Genomic DNA, 27,155 nt, shown 5'->3' with positions numbered 1-27,155 from the left:
AGAAAAAGGACGTTTTGATTTGGGCCCCGCTAGATACAGCATGCACGCTGGCTTAAATACTTAATGTACTAAAGCCCCATCACAGTCACATACGTGTTTTAGGTAGAATCCTCATTCAAATCTCTTACTCGGTGGTTCCAGTTCCTGCACATGAATAGATGCTCGCCGTGAAGCACATTGAACTTCTTGCCGCTTTCTTTGTGCGATCTGTCGTTTTCTTTCTTCCCCACGTATATATTATTGCTCTCAGCTGACATAAATGGATTGACAGTGGAAAACGACAGTCAAGCGACCGTTGTGTCCCGCTCGACCAATCCCGGCAGCGACAGTGACGTTACTTAGTGGTCAATTTTACAACCAAAAACCATCAGCAATCTTCGCCGGCCTTCTTTTTTTTGTTTTTCGTTGGCCAACCATTCCGAACTGTCCGAGACGCAAATGAACGCTCCACCGGTTCGACTCCTGGTTCGAGTTTCCATCCATTTCGGTTTGTTTTGATTTTGTTATACTTTCACGAGTCCTGTCGACGGTTTACGCTCGCAGGTTCGGACGCCAATTCCTGGTACCAGCAGCAAAATGGAACACAACTGAACCCACCGTCGTTCGTTCCGTCCCGCAGTCATGCATGCTGTGATATAATTTCTGTTTTTCGACACTTTTCACCAAACCACCACGCTCACGTCACGGTGTCCAACGTGTCGGCTTAGCACGGTTTAGCTCTTATTTCTTCTAGCAACTGACACTCTCACCCCCGACTAACGGTTCGAGTTGGCACGACTTATTGACGGGTGCTGTTTGCCGCGGAACAAACAGCCGGTACGCTAGCAGTTTACGAATGGACGGCATTATGTTCGAAATTCAATTACCCATCGCTGTCGAAGTTCCGTCGATTTGTGCAATGTTTGCAACCGAGCTTTCACACAGACAAACGGAGAAAAAATCATCTCATCTCATCACTTTTTTGGTGCTATTCGGATGCAATATTTCAGTAATCATGCAAACCAAGCGTATTTCTTTCAATTCATTCTCTATCACATACTTTATTAATCGACTAAACGGCTGCAAACCATGTCAGCTGCCTGCACCACTTCCACAATATGTACAATCGTCGGCCAACCGCTTCTGTCATTCAAAAGAGTAAAGTTACTTCTTAAAAAATCTACCACACATTCCTACCGGCTCTTATCGTATTTGTATGCTTGTTTGTTTGTTTGTTTGTTTGTTTGCTTGGTTGAGTGTTGCTGTGGTTGGTAAACATTAAGGTAAATCATCGTCCGTTCTCCGTTTGTTTGATCCCCTTGCTATCTCTAGGTTGCTGTTTTCACTTTTATCTATTATTGCCTCGTTTACTTAGAGCTTAGAGCTTTTCCCATATATATATATATATATATATATATATATATATATATATATATATATATATATATATATATATATATATATATATATATATATATATATATATATATATATATATATGCTTAGCTTATATTTCATTGCATGCGCTTCGCTATGCTTTGCGGTTTGCATTCGCTTCGGTTAGTTTTGAGTACATTCTATGGGTTTCTTCTTTCTTTTTTCTTCTCGTAAACACTAGTTTCGCTACAACACTCTACGAAGTACAAACAAGGTAACACTTACTTGGAAAGCAATTAATACTCCTGTGAGCAGTTTGGTTTCCCCTTCTCGATCGGCTACGAACTCCCGTGTTTTGTTGGTTGGTTCTAAAAGTAGTATCATAAATATGTATGTATACACAGCTCAGTATATCTGAATATGTGTATATATGTATAAATACCCTCGTTTATACTGTATCACGTTCACTAAAGATAACACATTTAATGGCTAACTTCTCCCTGTTTGTTTCTCTGTTTTAAACGCGTCTCACATATATATATTTCTCTCTCTCTCCCTCTATCTCTTTCTCTATCTCTCGAGACTATCAATTCTTGTGCACACATTTACAAAATCGGTACCATGTTGTTTGCCCTAAACCGTACAACTCCATCGACTCGCTCCGAAAACCTTTGAAGTTTCCTATTGGATTTCAATTTTCAAAGGGCCACGCATAAATGTTTTTCTACGAAATGGAGTCACAACTTTACCACAAATTACGTAACCTGATGGGCGTTCGGTGAAACCCTGTGGGCATCGGGAGCTCGACTGACATTACACACTACAGGTATTCTTTTCACATTTGGCAATTATCACACACATAATTAATATAATCACATGTACTAGCTAGTTACTCTACCGAAAAAAAAAAACGAACGCTGCGCTGGAACGCCAGGCCACGTTCGGTGCTCCGATTTGATGTGTATTGGGTAAGAAGAGTTTCTGAGGAGTATTGTTCTCACTTGTGTACTGTCGGTTCACGCATTCACACTAGGTGGAATTTGAGGTTAGAGGGGTTTTCATTTGAACATTTTTGCACCACTGCTGGTGATGGTCCTCGTTTCGCGGACGATGCTCGTGGAGGTCATGGTGCTGTGCGTTTCGCTGAAGCTGATCAGATCCTGCTGATGCTGCTGCAGCTGATGGCCTCCTACGCTCTGGCGCCGCTGCTGTTGTTGCTGGTGTTGGTGGTGCTGCAGCTGCAACGTTTTCGTATCCTTGGTGCTCCAGAATGTAAGATCATCTGCACTACCACTGGCATTCAGATCGTTCGACTCCAACCAGTCCCACACCTTGCTTTTGATCGCATCCTGGTGATCGGGGCCGGCCAGGTTCATCGAGCCCGGCACCGAGTCCGGCGTCAGTGCTCCAACGCTGGTCATGCGCCGTGCCCGAAGCTTCCATCGAACGAGTTGCGGCTTTCGCGATGGTTGATGTACTTCACCGAGTCCTGATCGGAGTTGGTGTGCTGATGGTGCTGCTGTTGGTACTGCTGGCCCACGCTGGCAATGTTGGAAGCCGACTTCGACACCGCAATCTTGCCGTCCATCCAGCGGTTCTTCATGTACTTCATGATGTCCGTCACTTTCGCCCGATCCTCGTCCCGGTGGTCGAAGATGCGTCGGAAGGCACGAAGCAAACGGGGCGTAAACCGTCTAAAGTTGTCCGGAATTTTGGTCGTCTCGCGCTTTTGATACTTCATGAACGCGGCATACTTTGCGTCGCGCACCCAGTCCGCCGACTTCCACGGTGTCGCACCGGTCAAACACACGTACAGCACGATCCCGAACTGCCACGAATCGGACGATGCCTTGCAGATAAACCGCTCGTTCTTCACCACCTCCAGCACTTCGGGCGGCAGAAAGGCGGTCCAGGTTTTGTTGTTCTTGCTCACCAGCACCCCTTCGCGCGTCGTCGTCCCGAAGTCGCACAGCTTGATGCGCGAAAAGTCGGGCGTAAACACGAGCACGTTCTCTAGCTTCAAATCACGGTGCACCAGCCCCTTCAGGTGCATGAAACCGAGCGCTGAGCTAAGCTGCTCGGCGATCTTTTTGCAGCTGCTTTCGGGCAGTCCACTGGCCCCCACGTTTGCCGCCAAATCACCGAACGGTGCGTGCTCCTGTGCGTACACGTAGTACTCCTTCGTTTGGAACTTCACCTGGTAGCAGCTGAGGATGTTCGGGTGATGGCTGAGCTGATAGTTGTAGTGGAACTCGCGCACAAATTCCTTCAGGCTGGTGAGCTCGGTGTGGATCGCTTTCAGCACCACTGTCGTGCCGGTTGGCCGATGGTGCGCCAGGTAGATCTTGGCGAAGCAGCCCTCGGCGATCATTTTCTCGATGTCGTACTCATCGGCGATCGCCATGTTGGGTATCTCCATTTCCGGAATGCGATGGAGCACGTTGCTCGTGTTCGATAACCGCCGGTAGCTGTGGTTGATCGACTTATACAGATTGGCAATGATGGAGGTGTCGGATTTGCTCTCGGATAGCTTCATGATGGCGCCGGTCGGTACTTTATTTCTCATCTGAGGAAGAAACAGATCGAGAGGAGTGGTCATTAGTAAATTATCTAAGACTATATCATTTGTAAAAATATTTAACTATTAGCTTTCATTTTGTAATTTTTATTCAGTTTGTTCGATCAGTGAATGATTGTTTTGATGATCACTTATTACAACAAAGTAGTTATAACTATTACTATTTAGTAGCAGAATGGATACAGGCGATCCGATCGTCGGTTCATTAGATCCCACACCCTTAAATCTTTAACCCTGTTCACACCGGTTCGATCGTGCAGTATGGCGAACTGACAGACTGGCAAACTATTGTCCGTTTGGGTGTGCAAGATGGAAAGAATCCGTACGATCCATCCCTGTCGCTCTAGCACGCCAATTCTCCACGGCTTGCTGATCCAAGACGTAAACGCGCTACTTCGTAAACTCTCCACAAAGCTGCCAGGGATTGGCCACTGGTTGTGGGTGAGGAAAAAGGTCACGAGAAAAGTTATTTTAAACACACGTTCTACTATAAATAAATTCTTATTTTTAAACACGCACATTGCCCATCGGTTTGGCGTCTGCCTTTCGTCGAGAGTTTTTGTCCTCCAGTGACGGGGTGCAGCCAATGGTGGCAAGCTGGCGGAACCGTGCAAGCTGTCGGAGAGATGAGGCTGCCGGCTACATCTGCCCGTTTGCCGATCCGTGAAGACCGTGCGTCGTCTACGCAAATGGTGTGTATTGGGTTGGGTACGCATCTCACATCGTCTACACATCGGCAACACATGTTCCAATGTGTTCGTTTGAGGGTTACCGTGTGGGGAGGGTGAAATTCATTTGTCCCAAATGACGGTGACCATTTTCACGCCAATTTTCACCGCTTAGAAATGGTTACATCATGTTGCTCGGTTGCTGGCTGGATAGTGCCAGTGAAGGGTTTGTGTTGTTTTTCTATTATATCTAGCATCATCCTCTCAAGGATGCATGTATACATGCTAGCATGTATCCTCTTGAGGATACAAGGATACACGGTTTAGCGAAACATTTGCCTGCAGAAGAGCCAAGAAACAGTTTCGTTTATTTGAAGCAAGCCGATACAGAGACATATTAATTCGATTTGATCGACCAAGCAATTTCTTCGCTGCACAGTTTACTTAAAGAACACCTTGAGCTAAAGCTACGAGGAAGAGCGGTTATTTGAGAGTAAACACGCAAATCCTTCCTAGTAAAATGGTCTCGGCCCTATGTCAGGGAAGGTATTTGCAGTTTGACATATCAATTAAGTCACATTCAGCTAAACTAACCATAGTTTTATTCCTTTTACAACTCAATGTGGCATTCCGTTAAGCCACAAAGCCGGGGAAACATATTTCCCGACGCTCGACAATATTCGAAAAAGTGCCATTTTGTGTGCTAGTTTTTGCGCACACTCGCACACACACACAAAAACCATCCGACAGCTTCCGGTCGAGACGCGCTCATTCGGTCCGGGCATGATACCACAGGCACCGGGCCGATATTACCATTCCAGCGAAGCGAAACGATGCGCTTTATTTGTCCACGTCAAAGCCAAAGTGAGCCGGTGGCACACAACACAAACACGCCAGGGCAAAGTTTTGGCTTCCGTTTTTCCTGCACATTTGCCCACAATTTGTTCGCTGGTCCGTAAATTCCATTTCCCCACCGGCACTCAACCGCGTGGCTAATTGATAAGGGAACACAGGACACCCACTCGGGGACTGACTGACTACCTCACAAAGCCACAGGTTGCCATGGTTGCCACAGATCACCTCCCCAGTCCAGCTTTCCAATTCCGCTGTGACGTCACTCAGGGACAATGGCAAGACACAAAAGAACACGACGACTTTAGAACGGTTGAATCGCTCTCTCTCTCTCTCTCTCTCGTCCGCTCCGTGCGGACAGGCACGAACGAAAGCGAATCGACGATGACGCAAACGATTGTTGAAGCGGGTTTCCGGTGCGCCCGACGAGCAGCATAAATTATATTTTGCCTCAGTTTGCCCGGAAAGTTTAGATACTGGTGCTGGAATGTTTGGATCCGTGCTCTCGGATGGGACGGTTGGCACAGAGCCCGGGGTCGAATTACCATTGTCTCGCCGGGTCCATCGGCGTGTCCCTGTCTGCGAGGCAAAAAGGCTCGATGTAAATGAACCCAACTCCTCCCTTTTGCTGACGTGACGTGAAAACGTTTCCATTCCATTTCGCACGATGACGAACGCTTTTTTTTAGCTTGCTTGCTTGCTAACTCTCTGCAGGATCTACCCCATTCGTCCGCACGACGAATTGGGTGGTGGAAAAGAAATCCTCTGATTCGACTTTGGCTTTCCGTTTTGCATGTTTTATCCATCCGCTCGTAAATTCCATCAGCAAGTGGTTTGATTTTCTTGTGGGAATTTCACTCATCTGTACGCTAGCAGTTCGGAACCGAAATAGTCTAAATGGGAGCGTCGTACGGATGGTTCCCGAGATGATAATACCTGCTTTCGTAATCCACACCGGGCGCAGCGGGTTCACTTTTGAACGGTTGATGCGGTGAAACATTTTGGACTACGATAGCAACACTCGGTACAGTATCAGTAATCATAACTTCACTCCAGGGAGCGATTGTGACAGTGCCGGAGACGCTGCACAACGGCGAAACAAACGGTACACACGTTTTGCGGCGCTTGGCAGGAATACGTAATGACTTAACCTTTTCGCTCCGGTGACAAATGACGGTGCTTGGACGCCGGGAGTCAATAGGATTTATGGTGCCCATATTTCAACACTCCCGGAACGCTGGAAATGGTGTCTTTCGTTGAGTGTTTCGATGAAAATAGGATTAAGTTTGCAGGACGCCGGAGTCAATTGGTCAATACGTACTGAGGATGTTTCGAAATGGAGTAGAGCTGTTTAAAATATAAAAATTATTGATCGTTCTTTGTAAGATAAGAGAATGCTCGAATCGAAAACTAATCTTTCATTATGGTGAGATTAATTCAAATGCCCTTTCCAAAATGCCCTGCCTTACTGGTGACTGTTGATTGCATTACAGATTAATGAATTCAATAGTCAATGAAATGAATGAGCCAAATATAAAAGTTCCTAATCTAGACGCAAATTAAATTCCTTTGTCATGTTGCCCAAAATAAACCATCAAATCACTTTTCTATAATCTACTTATGGCAAATGGAAAAAGGGTATTTTTATCGGTCCAAATATGGAACCGGATGCTGAAAATAACATTTTGTAGATGTTCCTCACCTCACCTAGACCTCACCCCTGTGCGTTCTAACGAACCCAGAACTCGCGAAAGCATCTCATCTTAAAAAGCAATAATCGCAGTCTGCCCCACCGAGACCGAGATGTCAAACACGGACATAAAAATAGACACCACTAGCAGTCGTCGTACGTTGTGCTGAAATGGCGCTCGAACTTGTACCTCTCTGCATCAGCAAGCATGTGCTACCACTGTAAGCAAATTCCCAGCAAAAAAATATGACTACGAACCACGGTAAACTATTGGCACCCGGCGTCGAGACGGCGATTTCCCGCTCCAGCTGCAACCGTAAATGACCATTCGCCAGGCGACCGACTCGTCGTATGGAAACGTCGTCGGCCAACTAATGATGCAAGTCAGGTCGGAAATGCCAATCGATGCTGTCTCGATCGTTGTCACTGCTGTGTCCAAGTGGTCGAACCCCCTGCTCGCAAGCAGTGATCTTGATTGCATCTTTCACCTTTCGAGCGCGCCCTGACATCATGCTAAATTAGCTTATTCAAGCGTCATTCGAAAGCGGCCCGAAACACGGCACCAATGCCAATGCATTGCGTCAAGTGTAAAATAACGCCAAGCTTCCGTGTCATCGGCGGAGACAGATGCGGAGGATGAACTAATGTATTGGCAAGCGTATTGACTTACCGCAGCAAAAGGGTGCTCAAGTGCGATCAATCGTTAGCAGATTTTTCTGTGCTCCTACCAGAAGAACATTTGCCCTTTTTCCGCCTAACTTCGATCGATTGTAAGTTTACGGTGCGATATCTACGGAGCATCTTGCTGTAAATTTCAAATGCTTGCTTTCGAGTTGCTGATGTTGAGTGGTGCACAACGGGCAAGAGTGGACAAACCGCACCGATACGGGTGGTTGGGAGAACCAAATGCAATAGAAATACAGAAATGGATTAAACGATCGCCAGCCGAAACAGTCCCGGGCTGTTACTGTTGCTGCTGTAGCAGCTAACAAACCCGCAACAGATGGAACATGTCAGGACGAATAATTTTTGATTGATTTAAGAGAATAAATCGCACTGCGGCGACCCCCACGATGCACGATGGAAAGGCGATCTGCTTCATTTCAATATCGCGCCCCGTGCCAATCGCGTCCAATGACGCCAATCGGGAAAATTTCTAATCCCGATCTCGCAGGGGGTGCAAGCGTTCGTGTGTAGCCACGGTGCGGGTCCATGTGCACGTGAGTGTGCTTGCTGGCAACTTTCCATGGAATCCGTTTCATGGCTGGGGTTTTGCTTGTGCATCGTACCGTTAGCATACACTGCCGATGCAGCTCTGCTACCTGTTTTGAGGCGATAATGGATTCGGTCATTTGCGAGCAGCAGACCTAGGTGGACGAGCAGGAGAGACTTTGTACCGTTGAAGGATTGTATGCAGTTGGCTGGTTTGTAGCGATTAATTGAATCATTACCATGTGATAGAATGCCATGTTGAAAAGTGTAGTAGATCAAGTTTTTAAAGTTCATATACATATCCAGATACGATTGCAAAAATCATTGAGGGTGGTTTAGATAGGAGATTTGATTCTTTTTCTTTGGCACTACAACGTTGAAAAGTCTTGAACCACAGTTGAAAGGCTTTCTGTGACTAGATTATACTCGTAGCTGGAAGGTCAGTGCTGAGCATAAGACGCAATGGGATTTGATCCTCGCTCATCCCGTGAGATGACCGGCGCCGCTATCGCCTCTGCCTCCGTCGGACCGTTCTTTGGTCTACAACCTCGAAAGGACTTGGCTTTATGGATTTCTGTAACTATATTTTACACGTAGCTGTAGGTTAATTACTGCATGCGAGTCATGAAGGGATTTGATCCCCGGTCATTCCTTCTTGAGTGCGTGGATTAAGAAGCGCACACTGAGTCAGAGTGAGTGAGTGAGTTGAGTCCAGGAAAGAAATTATGGTTTTAACTCAGCATAAAGAATTTTTTAGACTTTCACTCTCTGTGCCGACTAGTGACTCTTCAAATTAAAGGATTAGTTTAGAGTACTATTTTTTCGTGAATCTCTACAGAGTTAGCAAATTCTGATAACCACCCATGTACTCTGTTCGAATAGAGTGATTATTCCTGTCTCTAGTCCGGTCGTGATTCGATATCCGATCCTCTCGTATGAAGACCGGCAGCAATCTCTTGAGAAGCTACGGCGAAATTCAATCAACTATGCTTCACTTTGCTATTCAAAACCGCATCAAGTTACAGTATCCTATTTCATCCAGAACTTCAAAACATGAAATCAAACTGATTGTTGTTCTTACAAATTGATAAAAAATATTTGCATGGCAAAGCGTTCTACCAAACATGTTCCCATCTCCAACATTTTTCCCGATTGAGGTAACTTCATGCAAAAAAAATCTTCGTCCTGTTCCATTCGCGTTCGAAACACACACCCACCCTCGACATAATCCGGAAAATGCGCTACAAGAACAAGGTTGGAGATTCTCACGTTACTGTGTGTGTTTTTCGCCGCACCCAACAAAGTTCTCGCGCCCCCCACCCAAACCTTCCGCTCCGTTCTACAATGCCACAATGACGTCAGCAGTGATATTGAGGATTTGTTTTCGTCCCATTCACTTCCACACAATCGCTCTGCAGTCATTGTCCCGAGTTGGTGAAGGTTTACCACCATCATGCTGCTTCTTCAGGTTCAGAACATGCGTTCTGCACAGACCGTTCTCGCCCGTATTCGCTCACGTCATAGACTGAAGCAACAACAAATCGGTAGCGTGGTAGCTGCCCGTAGAGTGTATCCATCGCTTTTCCCGTTTTTATCATTCCAACTCTTTCTCCCTTTTCGTGTCCCGTTTCTAGTCCGGCATGATTCTACCTCCACACGCTGAAATAAAGATGAAAAGATTTCCTTGTCACCCATCGGTAGTTTATCCGATGAAAAGTGTTTGTGTCTCCCCTTTACACCCTTCCCCGCACATCCCAGGGTCCCTGCTTCTGGGGAGCGCAAAAAGGTTTTGCGTACGCGATGACGCACCAACGATTCGTTACGCACTGCCTCAGCTGTCTAGAGACGCTCATGGACGCGTCTGTTGTGTGGGGTCGATGTGGGACCAGAATCTCTCTCCCCATCTTATCCTTGTGTGCGCTATTGCGTACGTATAATGATGTCTCGCTGTGTGCGTAGGTTGCTGTGCGTGCGGTCTCGCGCCGGGATAGTTACTGCTGGTGATTTTATGGACCATCACAACCAACTCAGCCAGCCAAACGGTCGACAAGACGATGGGTTTTAGTTGTTTTTCGCCTTTTTTCCACTACTTTAACGTCGCAATCTTGTTACTATCTTTTTTTTTGCAGCAGCAGCAGCAAAGAAAGTAGGTTGGTCTGAGTGTTGCGAAGCGCTGGGGACCCGGTGGATCTCCAGTTAGCGCTCGACATAGCGCGACCTGCTCGTCTGGTGATGTGTTTATTTAAACTGTCAGCCACGCTGTCGCCTTCAAGTGATTCACTCTAGCCGGAGGGTTGGCCGGTTCAACGGCTTCTCCGAGAGTCTAGCAATAGAGCAGCAGGTCGCGAGCCGGTTGGAGACAGAGCGCTTCTAATTTATCGTCACGACAACTGGGATGATACGTTACTTAATAGGATGTGATTGCATATGGAGCAGTAAACATCACATGCTAAAAGTAGCTTTCATCTTTGAGCCCACACAAACCCAACAATTCGATCAATTTATCGTAACAAAAAGAAATCATTCTCCGAGTTATCTTATGAACATATTAACTTACATCTCGATTCACAAAGACTGGTTCCATGAATCATCACCGACATATTTCTACCTGCCCTCAAAATGACACCCTCGCGAACAAGCGTGGTAGTAAGAGATTCACAAAACCGCGTCAGTGATCATAAATTTCGTTAAATTTTTGACAGATATGAAAACAAATTTATTCTCCCACTGTCACCGGGCATCTGTAGCACGCCGGACAGGAATGTCCGGTCGGTGAGGGTGTGGCCGGAATTTTAAGTGAAGCACACACTCTGGTGTTTATCCCTCCAGGGACGCCCATAAACGACAATCGAGTGGGTCACGCACGGCCGTGCGCTGTTTTACGGTGCTACGTTGAGCTCGGTACGGCACACGTTTTATTGCTTTATTTTTGCTCACTCTATTTCGCTGCCGTCGGTGATCATAAAAGTGTTTTCCACAATTTCTCGCTTTCCAAGCCACCGACAAAAAAAGAACGACTAAGAAACTCCCAAAGGTCAACGAAATCCACACATAGCTCGTTCGTGCAGCTGGTCAGAGATACTGGAACAGTATCGAGCGGGAAGGGTTACGCGAAGCGGGATTGTACATCTCCCGGTTGGACAAACTCTGCGACGATCAAACGCCACATTCGATCAAGGCGATCGCATTTAAATAGCATCATCCTGAGAACGCTACTGCAAACGTACGAGGATGCACTGGCCCGCCTTGGTTCCATAATGAAAGTGTAGCGAGCTAATGGTGAAACCGGTTTTATAGTAGGTTTTAATTGCTTGGTTGAGATTAATTTTCACCGAAACGAAACCGATGGAGACGCCTGGTGCTTCTCATACAGCTGGCCGTGGTGTCGTGGTGAAAATCGAGCAATAAAGATTCCTATCAATGAGGGCAGCCAAAGCAATCAGCCTTGGTGTGTTGCTTCGCTTTTGCCTCGCTTAACCACACTCACACACAAACGCGCGTGCGAGAGCGATGGAAAATAGTTCCAAACTATGCATTTGCCCCGGCAAGCACACGCCACTGGCAACAGCATGATCCAATGTTTATAATTAAAAGGCTGTGCAATTTTCGTTTACCAGCCCCGATTGCGGTGGCTGAATGCATCGGGCCCCGACCACATAAACGTTCGACCGTACAACGCTATCAAACGCGGCGTATTGGGAGGGCATCGATCGACGATGACGTCGGCGGGATGTATCCGGAAGTTGGCGCTGTGATCGATCGATTGCACCGGTGCGGTTGTGGTTTAAGCTAAACTTTGCCCAATGTACTCCCGCTCGTGCGTTACAGTCTGGAACGAGTTTTCGGAACCACCGGCCTGACGGCCTGTTTGCTAGTTGGTTTGGTCCAACGGGTGTTCCAATGCCCTTTTTGTGGTAAAATGTGTAGCTGTGATTAATGGTCGGATGTAGGCTGAAGTTAAAATTAATTGCTTCCACCCGAAGCACGGTAGTAGAAACTATCATTAGTTTCACCGTGTTGGAAACTCATTCGCGTAGAACAAGTTTCGCCGGCAATACGGCTTGTTTTCTGATGCAATGAATTCTGACGTGAAACTATATTCGTCTGAGTACTGATCGATACGCCAATCGTATAAACGTGAAACGCCAATCGTGAAACGAATAGTTTAATTTTACTCGGAATTCATTTACATGGTACCAATAGTACTACTAGTCATCCCGATTTCTCGGATATTTCCATTTTGATTGATTCAAGCTAAGTTTTAGCAGGTCTTCCGCCTACCGGGAGCTGCCTACGACTCTCGCTCGTAAGTATAGAATGGATATTTATTATTCAACTTTCTCCATCACCATCAATCTATTTAGGAATCATTCATCACGCAATAGTAAGTATTCGCACAGGAAGCGACAATCAAATGAAAATGACTCGACACCAAATGGTCGGCTGTCAATGCTCGTTTGCCGTGCATAGATGGGAAACAAATCGCTCACTCCCGAATCACCTGCTCTCAAAATATCGGTGCTCGAGTCTTGAGAATCCGGAAAAAGGCTCGCACTTGATGCCCACTAACTCTGCTCTTGCTCCACTCTGCCTCAAGGGCAGCTTTACCGATTACTGAATGCCACTTGAACCCACTTGCACACAGAAACTTACCCGCTCCACCTTGGGATGGCGTTTCAAGCATTACCGGACAAAAACGTTCATTCACCGTGACTGAAACTGAGAAATTTCATACCATTGTGGCGCCTCTTCCGGCGTTGGCGTAGCGTAAACCGTGGCGTACAACCAAACGGGATCCCGTTTGCTAAATCGCTAGCAGCACATCAATCAAATTCACGCCGCAAAAGCAGCAGCCCACGTGTAGCCCACCGAACACAGGCAATGCAAGAGGACCCTCGAGACCAAAGGATTGTGGTTGTTCATGATTATCTCGCTGCGCCCAACTGGAATCAGTCAGTGTTGCTTTACTTCTTCCCCAAAAATCGACCCAAAACTCCTACGCGAAATGATGATTAATTTTGCATGTACTCGACGATAACGCCTCACAACCAGTGTCGAAGTAAATTTTTCAGAATGATGAAAGAGTATCGCACGTTTGAAGAAAAAAAAGCTGCAAAATTACGATCGATTCGAGGGCCCGGGGACGTGCGACCCCTTTTACACTGAAGGGGAGGAGATGGAAGAGCCGAAGAATGGATCGAATTAGCGGTTTGCCGAATTTTCACCGTCCATGACACGGTGCCTGCGTAAATTAAGATTAATCGTGTTCATAAAAAAGATGAGCGATATTATTTTTAGCAATGTCCTCCTTTACCATGCTAACGATGCCCACCGGTAGTATGGCCTTGTGATGGGCTAATGAAGTGAAATAAAAAAATAACCCTGGTTGAACTAACGAGAGCTAGAGGAAAGAAAAAAGGATAGACAGAGCGAGAGAGAATCAATCATACCCGATGGGACGATCAACGACATGTCCCATCACGCTAAACGTTTAACGGTTTTACGAATTTGAAGAAGATTTCTGGCATAAATCACTACGATTTTCATTCTTCCATGTTAAAGTGATCGTATCACATCAAGGTTTTCTTCTATTTTTGTTGATATCTTTCTACGGTTTCAAGGCAATTATTTTAGAAAACAAAATATTTTAAACCCACAACTATGTTTACGATAACATTTCGCAAATCTCATTCAACAAAATCTTAATTCTTCACGACTCCACGAATTGAGAATTACCACATTCGGTTTGCATGCAGGCAACGGGCAAATTTTCTTGACCAGCAAAATGCTCTCGATGTAGAAGACTTTGCTCCAGCATCCCATCCATTCCCTCTAGAAATTGAATACATTTTTTAGCTTCCCTCGAGAAATCAGGACTTGTGAAGTCACACGATCCCTTCCATAGTCATCCTTCAAGTAACGCCACAAGCAGCCGTGATTTGGCGCGAAGGACGCCAGCCCTTCTACAAAACCATAATCGAGGTCGAGGCAGACGATAGAATACCGGAAATGGCTGCGAAAACTGGCGTGCAATGAACCGTGGGCGCTCTCGGGAAACTTCTTCACCAGTTACTGCGAAAGCTACTTTCGATGCAGATGGAAAATGGTAATCACTTAGGAGCCGGTTTACTTGCTCCTTAAGTTGGTTGATTCTTCGTCCACTCTGGGCGAAGGAGCAGCGCGTTATGCTGTTCCCCGGGCAAAAATCGATCACACTGAAGTTTGTCTTCTTCGCGAACGAATCTCCCCATCGTAGTCGTATCGGAAAAGTTCTATCTTGAACAGTAACTAGAGAAGCACGTTTCTCTTGTGGCAAGTTCAGTCGTACTTTTGAAGGACAGTGGAGCATTACGACTTGCGAGACTTGTAACTTTTAATAATAAGCAAGAAATCTAAGTGCCGTTTCATTAGGTAACGCTTTAAATATTAATTAGTAGCATCGTTTCCTTAGACTCGAACTCGAACAGCTCAATTACAAACCTTCACTCACCATCAGTTTGTCATTTCCGGCAACGATACCGATTACGGTTATAGCTTGTTGTAACACTCCCGCCCGAGATGCAATCATTATTATTTCGGCTTCAACAAGTATCCCATAAGCCGTAAGACGTCTACATAATCATTCGCTTCCTGGCTCGCGCCACCGCTTTCCCGTCACGTGCCGTTGTTAGCACGGTTTATCTGCGTCGTTCACGTCGAACCGAGCCAAAAAAATTAGTGATACACTTCAGCGACAAGACCCGCTAAAAATAGCAGCAATCGATAACTTACGGCATTACTCTCGGCAAGTGTGCCTGCACTCTTCGGGCTCTGCCCTACGCTCGGTATCGCAATCCGGCGGACCAGGATTCTCACCGTTCACCAGGATCGAAAGGATAACGTAACGTAGCGCGCTCGGTAAAAAAGGGCAATTTATTACCGGATGCTGAGGCAAAACACGTAAAACCCTCCATTCCTGCTGGAATTGCTCTCGACGCGGATAGGTAACTGCTGTAACAGCAAAAAAACCCCAACGATACGTAATGGTTCAGTGCACCGGTACAGGTACTCTATTCAACCGCAATCGATCGCTCGAACGCGCTGAAGGTCTCTTCATTCTCTCTTTTAAAGCGCCAGACAGTGCCAGCGTTGGAACCGGCCACCATTAGTTGGAAATTGGATTGAAACATTTTTAATAAAATCATGCCATTTACAGGAAAACTCGCCACGGCACCAGCAGATGCAATGTACAACATGCAATGTATTGTACGGCAGATGAAAAACTGATCGTGACAAAGGGGAAGGAAATTGCAAATTGTGTTTTCCTGTACCGGACACGGCCATAATGAAGCAGTTTTTTACAAGGACAATGGTTGAGAATATAGACTGAACAAACTATATATAGGTTATTTTTGTATATTTTCTCAGGGTTACACTTCCCTTTAAACCCTTCCATTAGAATACCGCATTCCAACCGACGAAAGTTTCTTCATCAACAGCGAAAGAGTCAAGCGGATCGAAAGTATCTTAAAATTTGATTTATTCAATTAATCTGATCTGTATGGGTTTGGCGTCGGGCGTCGGGCAAACCAGCCCACGAATTTTCCGGCGAGGGAAGCGTTTCTAGCAATTTGTCACTGTGGTAAAGAATGTCAAATTAAATTAAGAATCTTATCTTATGGCCGGTTGAATGTGGCCCTAGCTCTCTCTCTCTCACCCTCTCTATCGACCTCTGTTAAAGGGTTGGTGCGCAGTGCACGGTCGAACGAACCAGTGCGGGATGGAGGGATTTCATTAAAATTTTCCAATCTATTTACGATGAGTTGATTAAACTTTTAGCCGTTGGTGAATTTTCAGACATGGAAACACCCAGATTCACTAAAGTACGCGAAAGGAAATAAGTTTTCTTCGAACGTTACATATTTCGCTGCGATCCAGCTTAAAATATCGGTGCGAACCAGCGCACGAAGTTGATGAATTGTTATATTTCGTTTTAAAACAATATTAAAATAGACGCGATTCTAAGAAGCTAATTGTTTTCTCCGGACATTCAGGCTCTCGAGCTTCCGTTCGAGGCGGCATTGTTTACGCGTTACTTCAAAGTGAGCAGTTGAACGAGGAAACACTTCCGTTTATGAAAATTATCCTGCTGGAGACTCGCTTTGGGAATATGGTTGAACCGTACCTATGCCTGTACCTTGCCACTAGGACACAAACACTTTGATCGATCTTCCGCTCTTTCGATGAAAGGAATATTGTTCGTTGAAGGTGAATGACTTGTAATTCTGGAGAACCGTTTAATGAATGGGAAATGGTGGAGCTAAGAATGGGAATAATGAAGATTTTCAAGTGTTCTGCGAAATACTTAAACCAAAGCGCTTACGATCATTTTCCCTAAAGCTGTTGAGACCAAAATTCTGAAGAAATTGCATTGTTGAACAAATAATTGTTTTTCTTCTTTATTTTACAAGCGTTGCAGTGCTTCAGTTTACTTTTGCTGTTTTCTTGAGATTGTGTGTATCAATTCGTTTCTGAACAACCATCCCCCTATGCTACACACAGCTCCATTAACTGACTGGGATTAACTGATCCGAATTCGAATTCCTGCACTAAGCAACACGAAACGGAAAAAAAAATCTCATAAAACCTGATTACGCACCGCGGTGGAAATAGATATTTCCATTCGATTGCCGCACGTTTCCCGGGGGGTTTAATGCTGTACCACATTTTATTATCTTGCCAATGAGCGCCGTGCTTTATTTTGTTGTTCTAGAATTGAAACCGAAAACAAAAATACGACACATATTTACGTGCTTTAGCGGGTGAAAGTAAAACAAACCATCAGAAATCATTGACGACACCCACACCCGACACCGGGGTGGTCCAGCGGCTGGAAAAAAGAGGAATTGGTTTTCATCGTTTATCGGCGCTTCGGTACCTAGATGTGTGCGATTTTTTTCGGGTTTCTCTTTCTCTCATGTCGGTTTTGCCTACGAACAGCAGCTAATCGATGTCTTACTTCGACTGGCCCACGCACGACACATGCCTGCGGTGTGAAAGGCAGGCAAATCGTCGGTCAAGCTATTGCCAACCGATAGCAGAAACAAGATCTTTATTTTGCAATGCTCCGTGGTCTGGTGTGGTGTGGCCATTCGCACAAAAATAGCTAAATTGGAAACGTAATTCTTTTCACACACTTTTGTCTACCTTTTTTGCGCTTTCGAGCTTGCCACTTGAGGTGTGGATGGATTGGACCTCTTGCATACCAACGCACATGGATAGAGCTGAGTTTCGGTCTCGAACATAGACATTTATTTCGCTTATGCAAGAGTAAATAATACGAAGATGATCGTGTTCAAGTGACGCATACATTTTTTAAATATAAGTCCTGAATGGAGAAGGATGTCAATTATTTGATTTGAAAAATATTTTAATTTTGAGATTCATTTTTGAAAAATGATAAAATAGTTCAATTTAATTTATCAGTTTTTTTCTTTATTTCAAATGTAGTATGTTTGTGGCACACTATTGAGGGAATGATTGCTGTCTCATTTTAGCTGTTCATTCCTAGAACAAAACATAACAAAAGGTTCTACTAACTTGCTCCTACAGCTTCGTTCACTGTTTATTTCCATCCCAATTCTAGCGATTATTACTACGGATTTATCCTTATCCCAGGCACTAATTGCCAGAAAATAATGAAGCACTTTTTCCACGAAATTTTCCACATCTCTGCTCGTGCGCGAGCAAACAGCGCGTACAAATTAATGTACTGCTACGGATAGCGAACAAAAATTTCAATTCCTAATAATCATAACTAATGATATCGATTGGAGCAAGTACACCGATAACCCCCCCCCCCCCCCCCTTGATCTGTGACCCGGAGCTACAACCTACACCGCTCAGATTTAATGCCTTTCCGGTAAACAGGCCACCTGCTGCAAGTTCAGCACCCTTGTCTGGTGTGGTCTATTAATATAAGCCGCTTCAATGATCCCAATTAACACAGCCAGCACACACAGACACGGTGTGCATGGTAACTGGTGGAAAGTTCTAATTTATGGTGAAAATAAACGCATAATGAGCAAATTGTTCCCCGCGCTAGGCTAGTGAGCTTCAACCTTCAGCGCTTGGCAGGGAAAACTTTGGCACAAGTTAATTTATGGTTAGGACTTGCCGTTTCGAAGGAGCAGCGGTACAAGGTCGAAAACCTTCCAATTTAGAAGCATTCAACTGTCGCTGGGTGCATCCGAGATGACAGGGGTGACAGTTGAAATTAATGTGTGCGCAGAGTTTACTTTACAATTTGCATAAAGTTGCAAACATCAATGGCAGTTGGACGATGGAGAATACGCTGTGTCCTTGAAATTATTATAAATGTTCCATAGTAAAAATATTTAACAATATCCTATCATACTTTGAAGCTATGGTTCCATATCTAAGGAAAGCTCATCTAAAACTGGAAAGCTCGTTTAATCTGAAATAGACACATTCCACATCAGCGACACCAAACGACCAAATTCTTCTGTTCTCGTCACTTGTTACACATACATACATCCCTGAAAACGTGTCGATGTAAGCACGTGGGTGAACCGAGTAAGTAGTGGTTTTTCGTGACATATGAAGACCATCCCACAGTACAGCGACCCATCCAAGAGCCATTTAACCGATTTTCAATGAAGATTTCTCTTATACCGCCTGCTAACTACAGGTGGGTCATTATGAACGCAAAATAGCTGCTACTGCTGCTGCTGATAGACCCTTTCAACGCATCCCACAGTGCCAACTGGATGGCTGGAGAAGGGATGACAAACTCAACATGTCCCACGCTTATCTACCCCTTCTACCCATGTTCCTTGTGCAACTGGAGCGAACCTTCACATAAAGTATATAGGGTTTAGGGTGTCCCGTCAACATCCACCTCCACCGAAAACGTACACAAATACATCGTAGCTTCCCTCCAATGCGCTTGCCGGCAGTAAATGTTTCGCTCTTGAGCGTGCAGTGCACTTGTCTGAATGTATCCACCGATGAGTGGATGATGAAGCCACCAAACAAGCTGTTGCTTCCGCTGCAGTAGATGCCGTGAACAGTGAAAACTCCTATCCGTCAGCCTTCCGGTGGTAACCGAGGCTTTCAGTGAGCTGATACAGTTGCTACGTCTGTTTGCAGCGTACGAGTGTGATGGAAAGATGATTGTCCCGAAATAGAATGAACCTCTGAAGCGCTATTTTTAGCCACAGTTTGTCCAGAGCGCAATGTATATTGGGGAGCAATCGATAGTAGCGCTTGCTGGGGACACACTCAATCTCCACGAGGAGAAGACCACCTACAGGAATAGTGATTCGTTCGTTTGCCATATCAACGAGTTTGCCAGTTCATTTTCGTTCGCTGTGGGAGACCAATGTCAGCATCGTGTTGCCAATCGTACTTCAGCAAGACAGGTGGTGACATGCTATCGAGCGCATTGTCCTTGTCAGTCAAAATGTGGCAGGGCTCTCTACATTACTTCCATCCCGTTCTATAGGAGGCACAGGAAAGTATCATAGCCACAAAACAAAGCTTGAAAAATACTCTTTAAGCTTGCTTGATCTAATATAACTCCATCGTGATAAGTGAATATTCTACTGGATGAATTTCGTCCTTCCCGGGAAATCTTACCACAAACGAGCTTCATTTAAATTGCTACGCACGAGAGCTTTGGCAGCGATGTAACCAGTCAGAGTGTGGCTACCGTAAAATTTTCCCGGAACTTTTCCTGCCATCGGAGCGTGTGGGTGCGGTGCTACGAGGAACCAATATGGCCCATCCACTTCAAACCTCAAGATCTGACTCAATCGTACCACGTCCCACTCGAACCGGAAGAACATGGCCTCACTTCAAAAGGCTCTCAGCCTGATACTACTTCGACACTTGAGTGGCCGTTGCCGACTACTAGTGCCATATTTGGCGATGTGTTCCGAGAATGCGCATGCCTGTGCGTGTGTAGCCGTCGGAAGCAACAGTGACTCTATTGCAAATCATGTGCAGCATATTTCGTCCATTTAAGAACCGAGTGTTTTCTATTTCCTAGATTCTTGGAACTGGAATTCAATTAGATGATAAAATTCCTTGGACCTGAAGGTAGCCTCTGTTGACGAGCGTCGGTAGGAGGTGGGCTTGAGGTAAGAGAAGCGCCCACCGTTGCTGGCTAGCCTGAGCGCTAGAAAGGACATCGGTAACAAGTTCTGGGAAAGGAGCATTAATGGGAACTAGCTATGTTTGGCACATCCGTAGTCTACCTGTGGGTGGCGTGCCTGCGTCCTGATTCCTAATTATCGGAACATTCGTTACGTGAATATATTTCTTGTTCTGTATGACCGTTTTCAGTTATATGACATAAAAATGATTCATTTTTCACAATTGACCATTTGATGTTAATAAGCTTGTAAGCCATTAAGCTTGTAAGGCCGACACATGATTATATTTAATTAAACAAAATATTAAAATTATTATAATTAATTAAATTATATTTTAATCAAGTTGCATACTAAATAAAACTTTCAATAACAACATGAATATTGGGGAAAAAATATACTGCATATATTTATTTGATTATAGTACTCTACTCGATGATTTTTATTATCCTACACCGACGTAAACCAAATAATTGAACAGACTAAACCTTATGGCAAATGTTATACACGCCCAATAGACTTCGACCCGAGGACTAGCTTAATGGACAAAAAGTGGACAACAGGCAGTCCTACCTCACTTTAGAATTTATCGAATCCTACCATTACTCATTGCAAGTCCATTCAAGAGAATAAACTCGTCGCAAACCTTGGACGTGAAAACCACCTACCACCACACGCACGCCGGACCTGATCGGGGACCGAGTGAAAATAAATATCGTAGCCGAAAAACTGAAACACTTCTTTCTTCCTTTTTTGTTTCTTTTTCAGCAGCGCGATTCGGCTGCGTGGGCAGCGCAAAGGTGCAAACAACTTGTAGGAAGCAAAAAAGGTGCGTTATTTTTCCACTGGAACAAGAAGAATTCTTCAAGGAGTGGTACAGCAAATGGGCGGGCGTGCGTGCGGAGCGGTTTTTCTTTGCATTCGAGTTTGTTTGCATTCACAATGTGAGGGATTTATTTTCGGGTGCCTGTTGTCGCGCGCCGGTTTTTACTTTCCAAGATCAGGGACGTTCAGGGAGGCAAATACCATCCCGTCCAGATAACCTTGGAAAAGTTGGACGACGACATGGCGGCGAATTCCAGCCGCAGATGAAATTATGGTTTTTTTTCGTTTCCTAATGTTTGAACTATGAGATCATTCCGTTGATATTATGATTGTATTCAGAAATTGAACAAACTTAAATTGTGAGTATATATGTGAGTACAATTTAATAAAAATATTTTAATGGGCCAAAATGATGCCTCGTTGGTCTAGTTAATAATGTAAAAGAACTGTAACGAATCCCATCCGGTTTGTCCTTCCGTATTCCGGTAAGCTTAATCAATGAATCCAGATAGACCAGACCAAGACCACTCGAGATTTTTGTGCCATAGAAGAAGACATAGTAAAAGGTAATGATTCAAATTAAATTATTATCAATACAACTGGGTAAATAGTTCATCCGCATCCCTTTCGTATGTATCGTAATCTGATTCGCTCGTCTTTCCAAACTGTATGATCCATGTAACACAGTCCAACCGACGCTCGGAATCCATTACAATTTCCTCCGTACGGAAAGGATAACGTCTGCAAACGACCATCCTTTTCCGTGTTTGTTTTTGTCCACCGTTTATCCCTCATCGATCGACATAACCAAATATAAGTTTCTTCCGGTGGAGAAGCGTTACGCCAAAGACGTACAGCATATGGACCGTTTTCGACCAATTCATCAGCCAGCGAAACCAATTGGTACGAGCACGGGAACGATGTTTACCTTCACCAATGATCCTCGATCGATCACCGTGAAGTACATACATGTGGGTTTGCTGGTGTTGGCAAAGATAAATGTCGAAATGTATCGCGGGAAAAGCTTCGCTTCACCTGCAGCGATTCTCACGGAGGAAAGAAGAATGATTTGATTACGGCTGGAAAAAAAAACATTCAAGAAGTTGGGTTACAGCGTTTCCAGCTACTGTAACCTCTTTTCCACAGTGTACGCCGGTTTATCAGGTTCTATTTTCGTACTACGTTTCAGAATTATCGTACAACCCATCTCATGCCGTACGATGGTACGAAGAACATCCGCTCTAATGTGACATCGAATAAAGTTCTTTTTCCAGTTCTCGCTCGCACGACTTCCGTAAGAACGAAACGCTGCCAAAGGACATTCGCCCCGTCCTAAAAAAGAAACCTGGAACGTGATATCGGAAAAGGAGCTTCACACTGCTTCCTGTACTACCTTACCTTTACATCTTTTTCCCCCCGTGTGCGAAGAATGCTCAAAGCCCTGCGTGCTATGCCGTGCCCGCGACCGACTGCCACGGGAAGAGTTGATGTACACTTTTTGTCACAAGCTACAGTTCTAGGAAAACTCAAACGGATAGAAAGGGAAAAACAGAAGCGAAACAACGACAAAAACACTCACAAGCCTCCTTCCGCACGCTGAACGCACGCTCGAGCCCGACAAGCGAGTTTTAAGTGGATTTCCAGCGATGGGATTGTAGCTTATGCTTCGGCCTTCTTCTAGGGCAAGCTAAAAATAGTAGCATAATTTAGTCGCAGCCTTGTGCCGCCGGACAAGTGTGGCCGGCAATGATGTTGCCGGCCCCCAGCACCGACGAAAAGCACGAAGGAAAAGTGTTGCAAAAGAAGCAAAGAAGTAAACGAGAAGGGTCATGTTGATATATCCATGTTGGAGGATTTTTCATTCCCTTCATATCTTTGTTACCCTTCGAATAAAACTTCTATCGTGCTTACAGTGCTTACATTGTCTAGAAATAAATAAACTGTGAGCATGTTAGTCTAACGAGCAAAAAGGTTCGTAGTAGATTTGGGCGGCATTGACAGGATGAATTAATAAGGGTTCGTTTTGGGATGCCATAGAAAAATTGGATATCTGTTTTTATAATACTAAAAAACTGAACCTAAAACATTTAATTTAGAATAGCAGAAAGAATTGTACGAAACTAATCCAAAGGAAAAAAATCTAATCAAAGAGGTTTGCATTTTGCAGTGTAATTTGAAGATTTTTAAGCATAAATTTTAAAGCATAATAAAGTTTTATGAATTTCAATAACATTTTAATAATAATAAATAACAGAGTTGCAAGAGCTCAACGATGGACCAGTGTTAGAAACAACAGCGCCTTCGGTCTTCATACGGCAGGTTCGGGGTTCACAACCCGTCCAGATCGTTCTCACCTTATTGAGGACTGATTATTCAACTCACATGATATCAAGATGCATAGTAAGCCAGAAATGGCAGGCATGACCTTAAGAAGTCGTTAAGCCTAGACGAAGAATAAAACCGACATGCCCGGTAAGAATTCAATTCCAGTTTGATGCAAAATACCCATACACAGGACTGATTACTCCACTGTGCAATTCAAATCACAGCTCACCAACCGTTGTGAAAACGATTAATACTAAATTATAAATAATAACGAGTTTATCAAACGTACACTACCATCCATTTCTTGGAGCTCTCTTTTCATTATTTCATTTGTTCCGATATTTTAAGGAACCCCAAATACTTACTACCATTACGCAGAGACAAACGCACGTGTCCCGTGGCAGCATCGTATTACGGAATTAATATTTTATGCTACCGTGATGGACGGCAACGATCGGGATACAATCGCATTAACTCGCCGGCAACAAAAATAGAAAAGTAGATCGATGGTTCAATTTATCCACATCGTCACATTATGCGGCCGAACCAATCCTTAGATTAGACCCGTGGCTCAGGCAACTACATTTATTTTTAGAGAGCCATACCACACCATTAACCATTAGGACTTTGACCGTTGGCCGCCCGAGAAAAGGTGGGGCAGGCACGGTAGGCACGCGCTTTCCGTAACCAAGACAGTTTGCTGCTTCCTTCCCTGCCGATGTGTCTTCGGTAGGTGTCATCTGACAATTAGCACTGGGCACTACTGACGAGGGACCGATGGATAGAGTCGTGATTGTTACCGGGTCAAGCTATTGTTGCCTTGGGGAAAAAGGTTTCTTTCAATGCCGCTTAAATGAAGGCATTAGCCAACGCTGGGAGTTGTCCTTGCTTAACGTGGCTGGCTTCTTTCTATCCCGCCAGAAGGATTACGGACGCTGGTACGATTAACGTGCCATCTTACGAAATTTAATCAATTTCCAATCTTGTCACTAATCCAATATGAAAAATGTACAGAATTTGTTTCAAGAAAGGATTTAATCTGCTGAGGATTAAAATGGTGTCCACTGTTCTTAAACGAACATGTTATAAAATCAATCAATACTTACCTAAGTAAAAATGTTATCCTTTAAAATGTGACCGCCAGTTTTGTCTTGTACAAACGTTGTCTGCAGGATTTTCACTGTCCCATCGCTTGCTTTCTGTACCAATTTTGGAAGCCCCTTAACAATCTTTTCTGTTTTGTTGCCTTTTTGTCACACGAAGCGATATCGCACAATAGTTTACATACTTTCACTAATATCCCTTTCAAACGGTCTTTGTGCTCTTCCAGCAAAGCTTACATCTTCAATGCCATGTCGAACTATCGCACCCTATGCCACTGACCATAGAACAGAACTATCCACTGGAAGTACGAAATGGAGCACGAACCGAAAACTAAAACAAAGCTAATCAAAAACAAACCGAATTCCGTACCGCAGCAATCACACTCGCGTAAAAGTTACATTTTTACGTTTGTTTTCCAGCTTTATCCCTTCGCTACGCGCGTTTTCCACAATGTCGGTCGATTTTCCTTCACTCAAGCACACTTTACGGCACTCTCTTTTTTCTCTTCTAGTCGTTTTGCTCTTCCTTCATATCTCTCACCTCGCTCACAGTTTCACTTCTCACTGCGTTAACAACAACAACAGCAAGTGACGATAGCACGCTTTTCAGACACTTGCAAGCATTCTTCACACCAATCGTCCAGTGAAGCTATGTACACACATAATGGCGGCGGAGTTTTTCTCCAAAATTGACTCTCGGATGAAGGGGAGACTACCGACGTCACTTTGTTTAGTCTAGCTACCGAACCAAACGAACTGCTTCCGATGACACGGCTTCATAAAGCAGGCTTTGGTAAACTATCGACTGATCAACGCAGACCGCCCCAACATTCATTCACGGGCTATGTGAAGGAAAGTGATGAAAAATTGACATAAAAAACTACTCGAACCGGGTTTTTTCCTCCTATTGAACAAACCACCTGTAGTGCATGTGCGTTCACACGTTTGTTTACTTGTTTTAGTTTGCAGTTTATCAGGGAGATGATAGGTTAACAGTAGCTCATTTGCCTATGGAGAACGAGCAAGTGGCCATTATTAAAACACTTTGTTGTTTAACACTGTATTTCTGAATTTAATTTCTTCCTTTTCTTCCCCGTCTTTCCACTTTGCACAACAAATGATAAATCTCTAAAAGGCTGTCCACGAACGAGCCACAGGTTTGTTTGCTAGCACGGTGGTCGTTCTACACGCGCCAATCGTCAACACAAAACTGAAATCTGCTGTCGTCCTTTCTGGTTCAGCCGCTTGAGGTGGATGAGTTTTCCCGCTTCAGCGAGTTTTCCCACACGACCACTAGCGCGAGAGCAAACCACTACTACCACCACTACACTGCTCTCAGGAGCAGCAAGGGTTCTGAGCATCGTTCCAGCAAAAGTGAGAGTGAACGGATGGGCGAGAGTGAGCATTCGAGAGCGATAGTCAGGCGTGCATCGGGACAGAAGGCCAGCCAGCCTGTGATGCTGTGGAACATGAACGAAAACGAAACCGACCATTCGTCAACCGCGCACCCGTAACCTTCGACATGGGCACCGAAACACGCTCGTAGCAGGTCCCCGTAGCAGCGATCCATCAACGCATCCCGGCAGTGGCAGATCGAAGCTGGCAGCCAACCGTTTCGCGGGCCGCCGTTTGGCATCTGACTGGTATCGGCTTTCATCGGTTTGTTTCCACCATTCCGCGCGCGCTTAGCCTCACCGGTGGGGCAAACAGCGCAATAGAACGACAAGGCAAGTGTTTTGAAAACGATTGCCGCATTCGTGACAGAGAGGTGATACATACACTTTTTTCTTTATGTTTTTTTTTTTTGGTTTCACTTTGCTGTTTTCCTTGTGCTCAGATTTGGGAAAATAAATCCATCCGTGCCATCCATCCGCATGAAACGAAAATCATCAGACGAAGGTTTGGTGTTTCAGACGACGACGGTTCCTGCTATTTGAGTGATCATATTGGAAACTTTTATATGCGTTCAAAACTTTGGACATGCAGCAATATTACAGTGACAGCGAAAGGCACTTATTTTTACTGGATTACTACTGCTTTCCACGACTTCATAAGAGTTATGCTAAATAGTACCAACCTAAAGGGCAACGGACCGTTCACTTTTTGAATTTCTGCTAAATTTTTATGGCTTATACTTTCAGCTTGTGCTTTATATTGGCCGGAAAAAAAATAAAATTTGTACAATTAAATTTTATTAGAAAAATAGCTAAATACTATATCAATCTACTTACAGTGTTTCTCATCACGTCATAACACAAAAGGCACCATGTTTCAAACAATATCCGATTCATGGTATTGTAATAAATTCTTGTTTTATACACGAATTTACTTGGCTTATGACCTCTATAAATATGTTGCCACATGCCTTCGCAAAATTTGGCACTGATTTTC

The 27,155-nt window shown here is 44.6% G+C and overlaps 1 protein-coding gene across 1 annotated transcript; it reads right to left on the bottom strand.

The window, feature by feature from the left end:
* Positions 1-1,455: 1,455 nt before the first annotated feature.
* LOC118509045 (serine/threonine-protein kinase meng-po) lies at positions 1,456-26,080 on the bottom strand. The gene is given in 3 exon segments (XM_036049120.1): positions 1,456-2,794; positions 2,797-3,922; positions 24,768-26,080. Coding segments are annotated over 2 exon segments (1,506 nt in total). The 5' UTR covers positions 24,768-26,080; the 3' UTR covers positions 1,456-2,414.
* Between the last annotated feature and the right edge of the window lie 1,075 nt (positions 26,081-27,155).

The sequence above is a fragment of the Anopheles stephensi genome, chromosome 3 (assembly GCF_013141755.1).
Source record: "Anopheles stephensi strain Indian chromosome 3, UCI_ANSTEP_V1.0, whole genome shotgun sequence".
Taxonomy (NCBI): Eukaryota; Metazoa; Arthropoda; class Insecta; order Diptera; family Culicidae; genus Anopheles; species Anopheles stephensi.
Note: the sequence above shows the minus strand (reverse complement) of the source record. Positions and strands in the feature narration are given on the sequence as shown.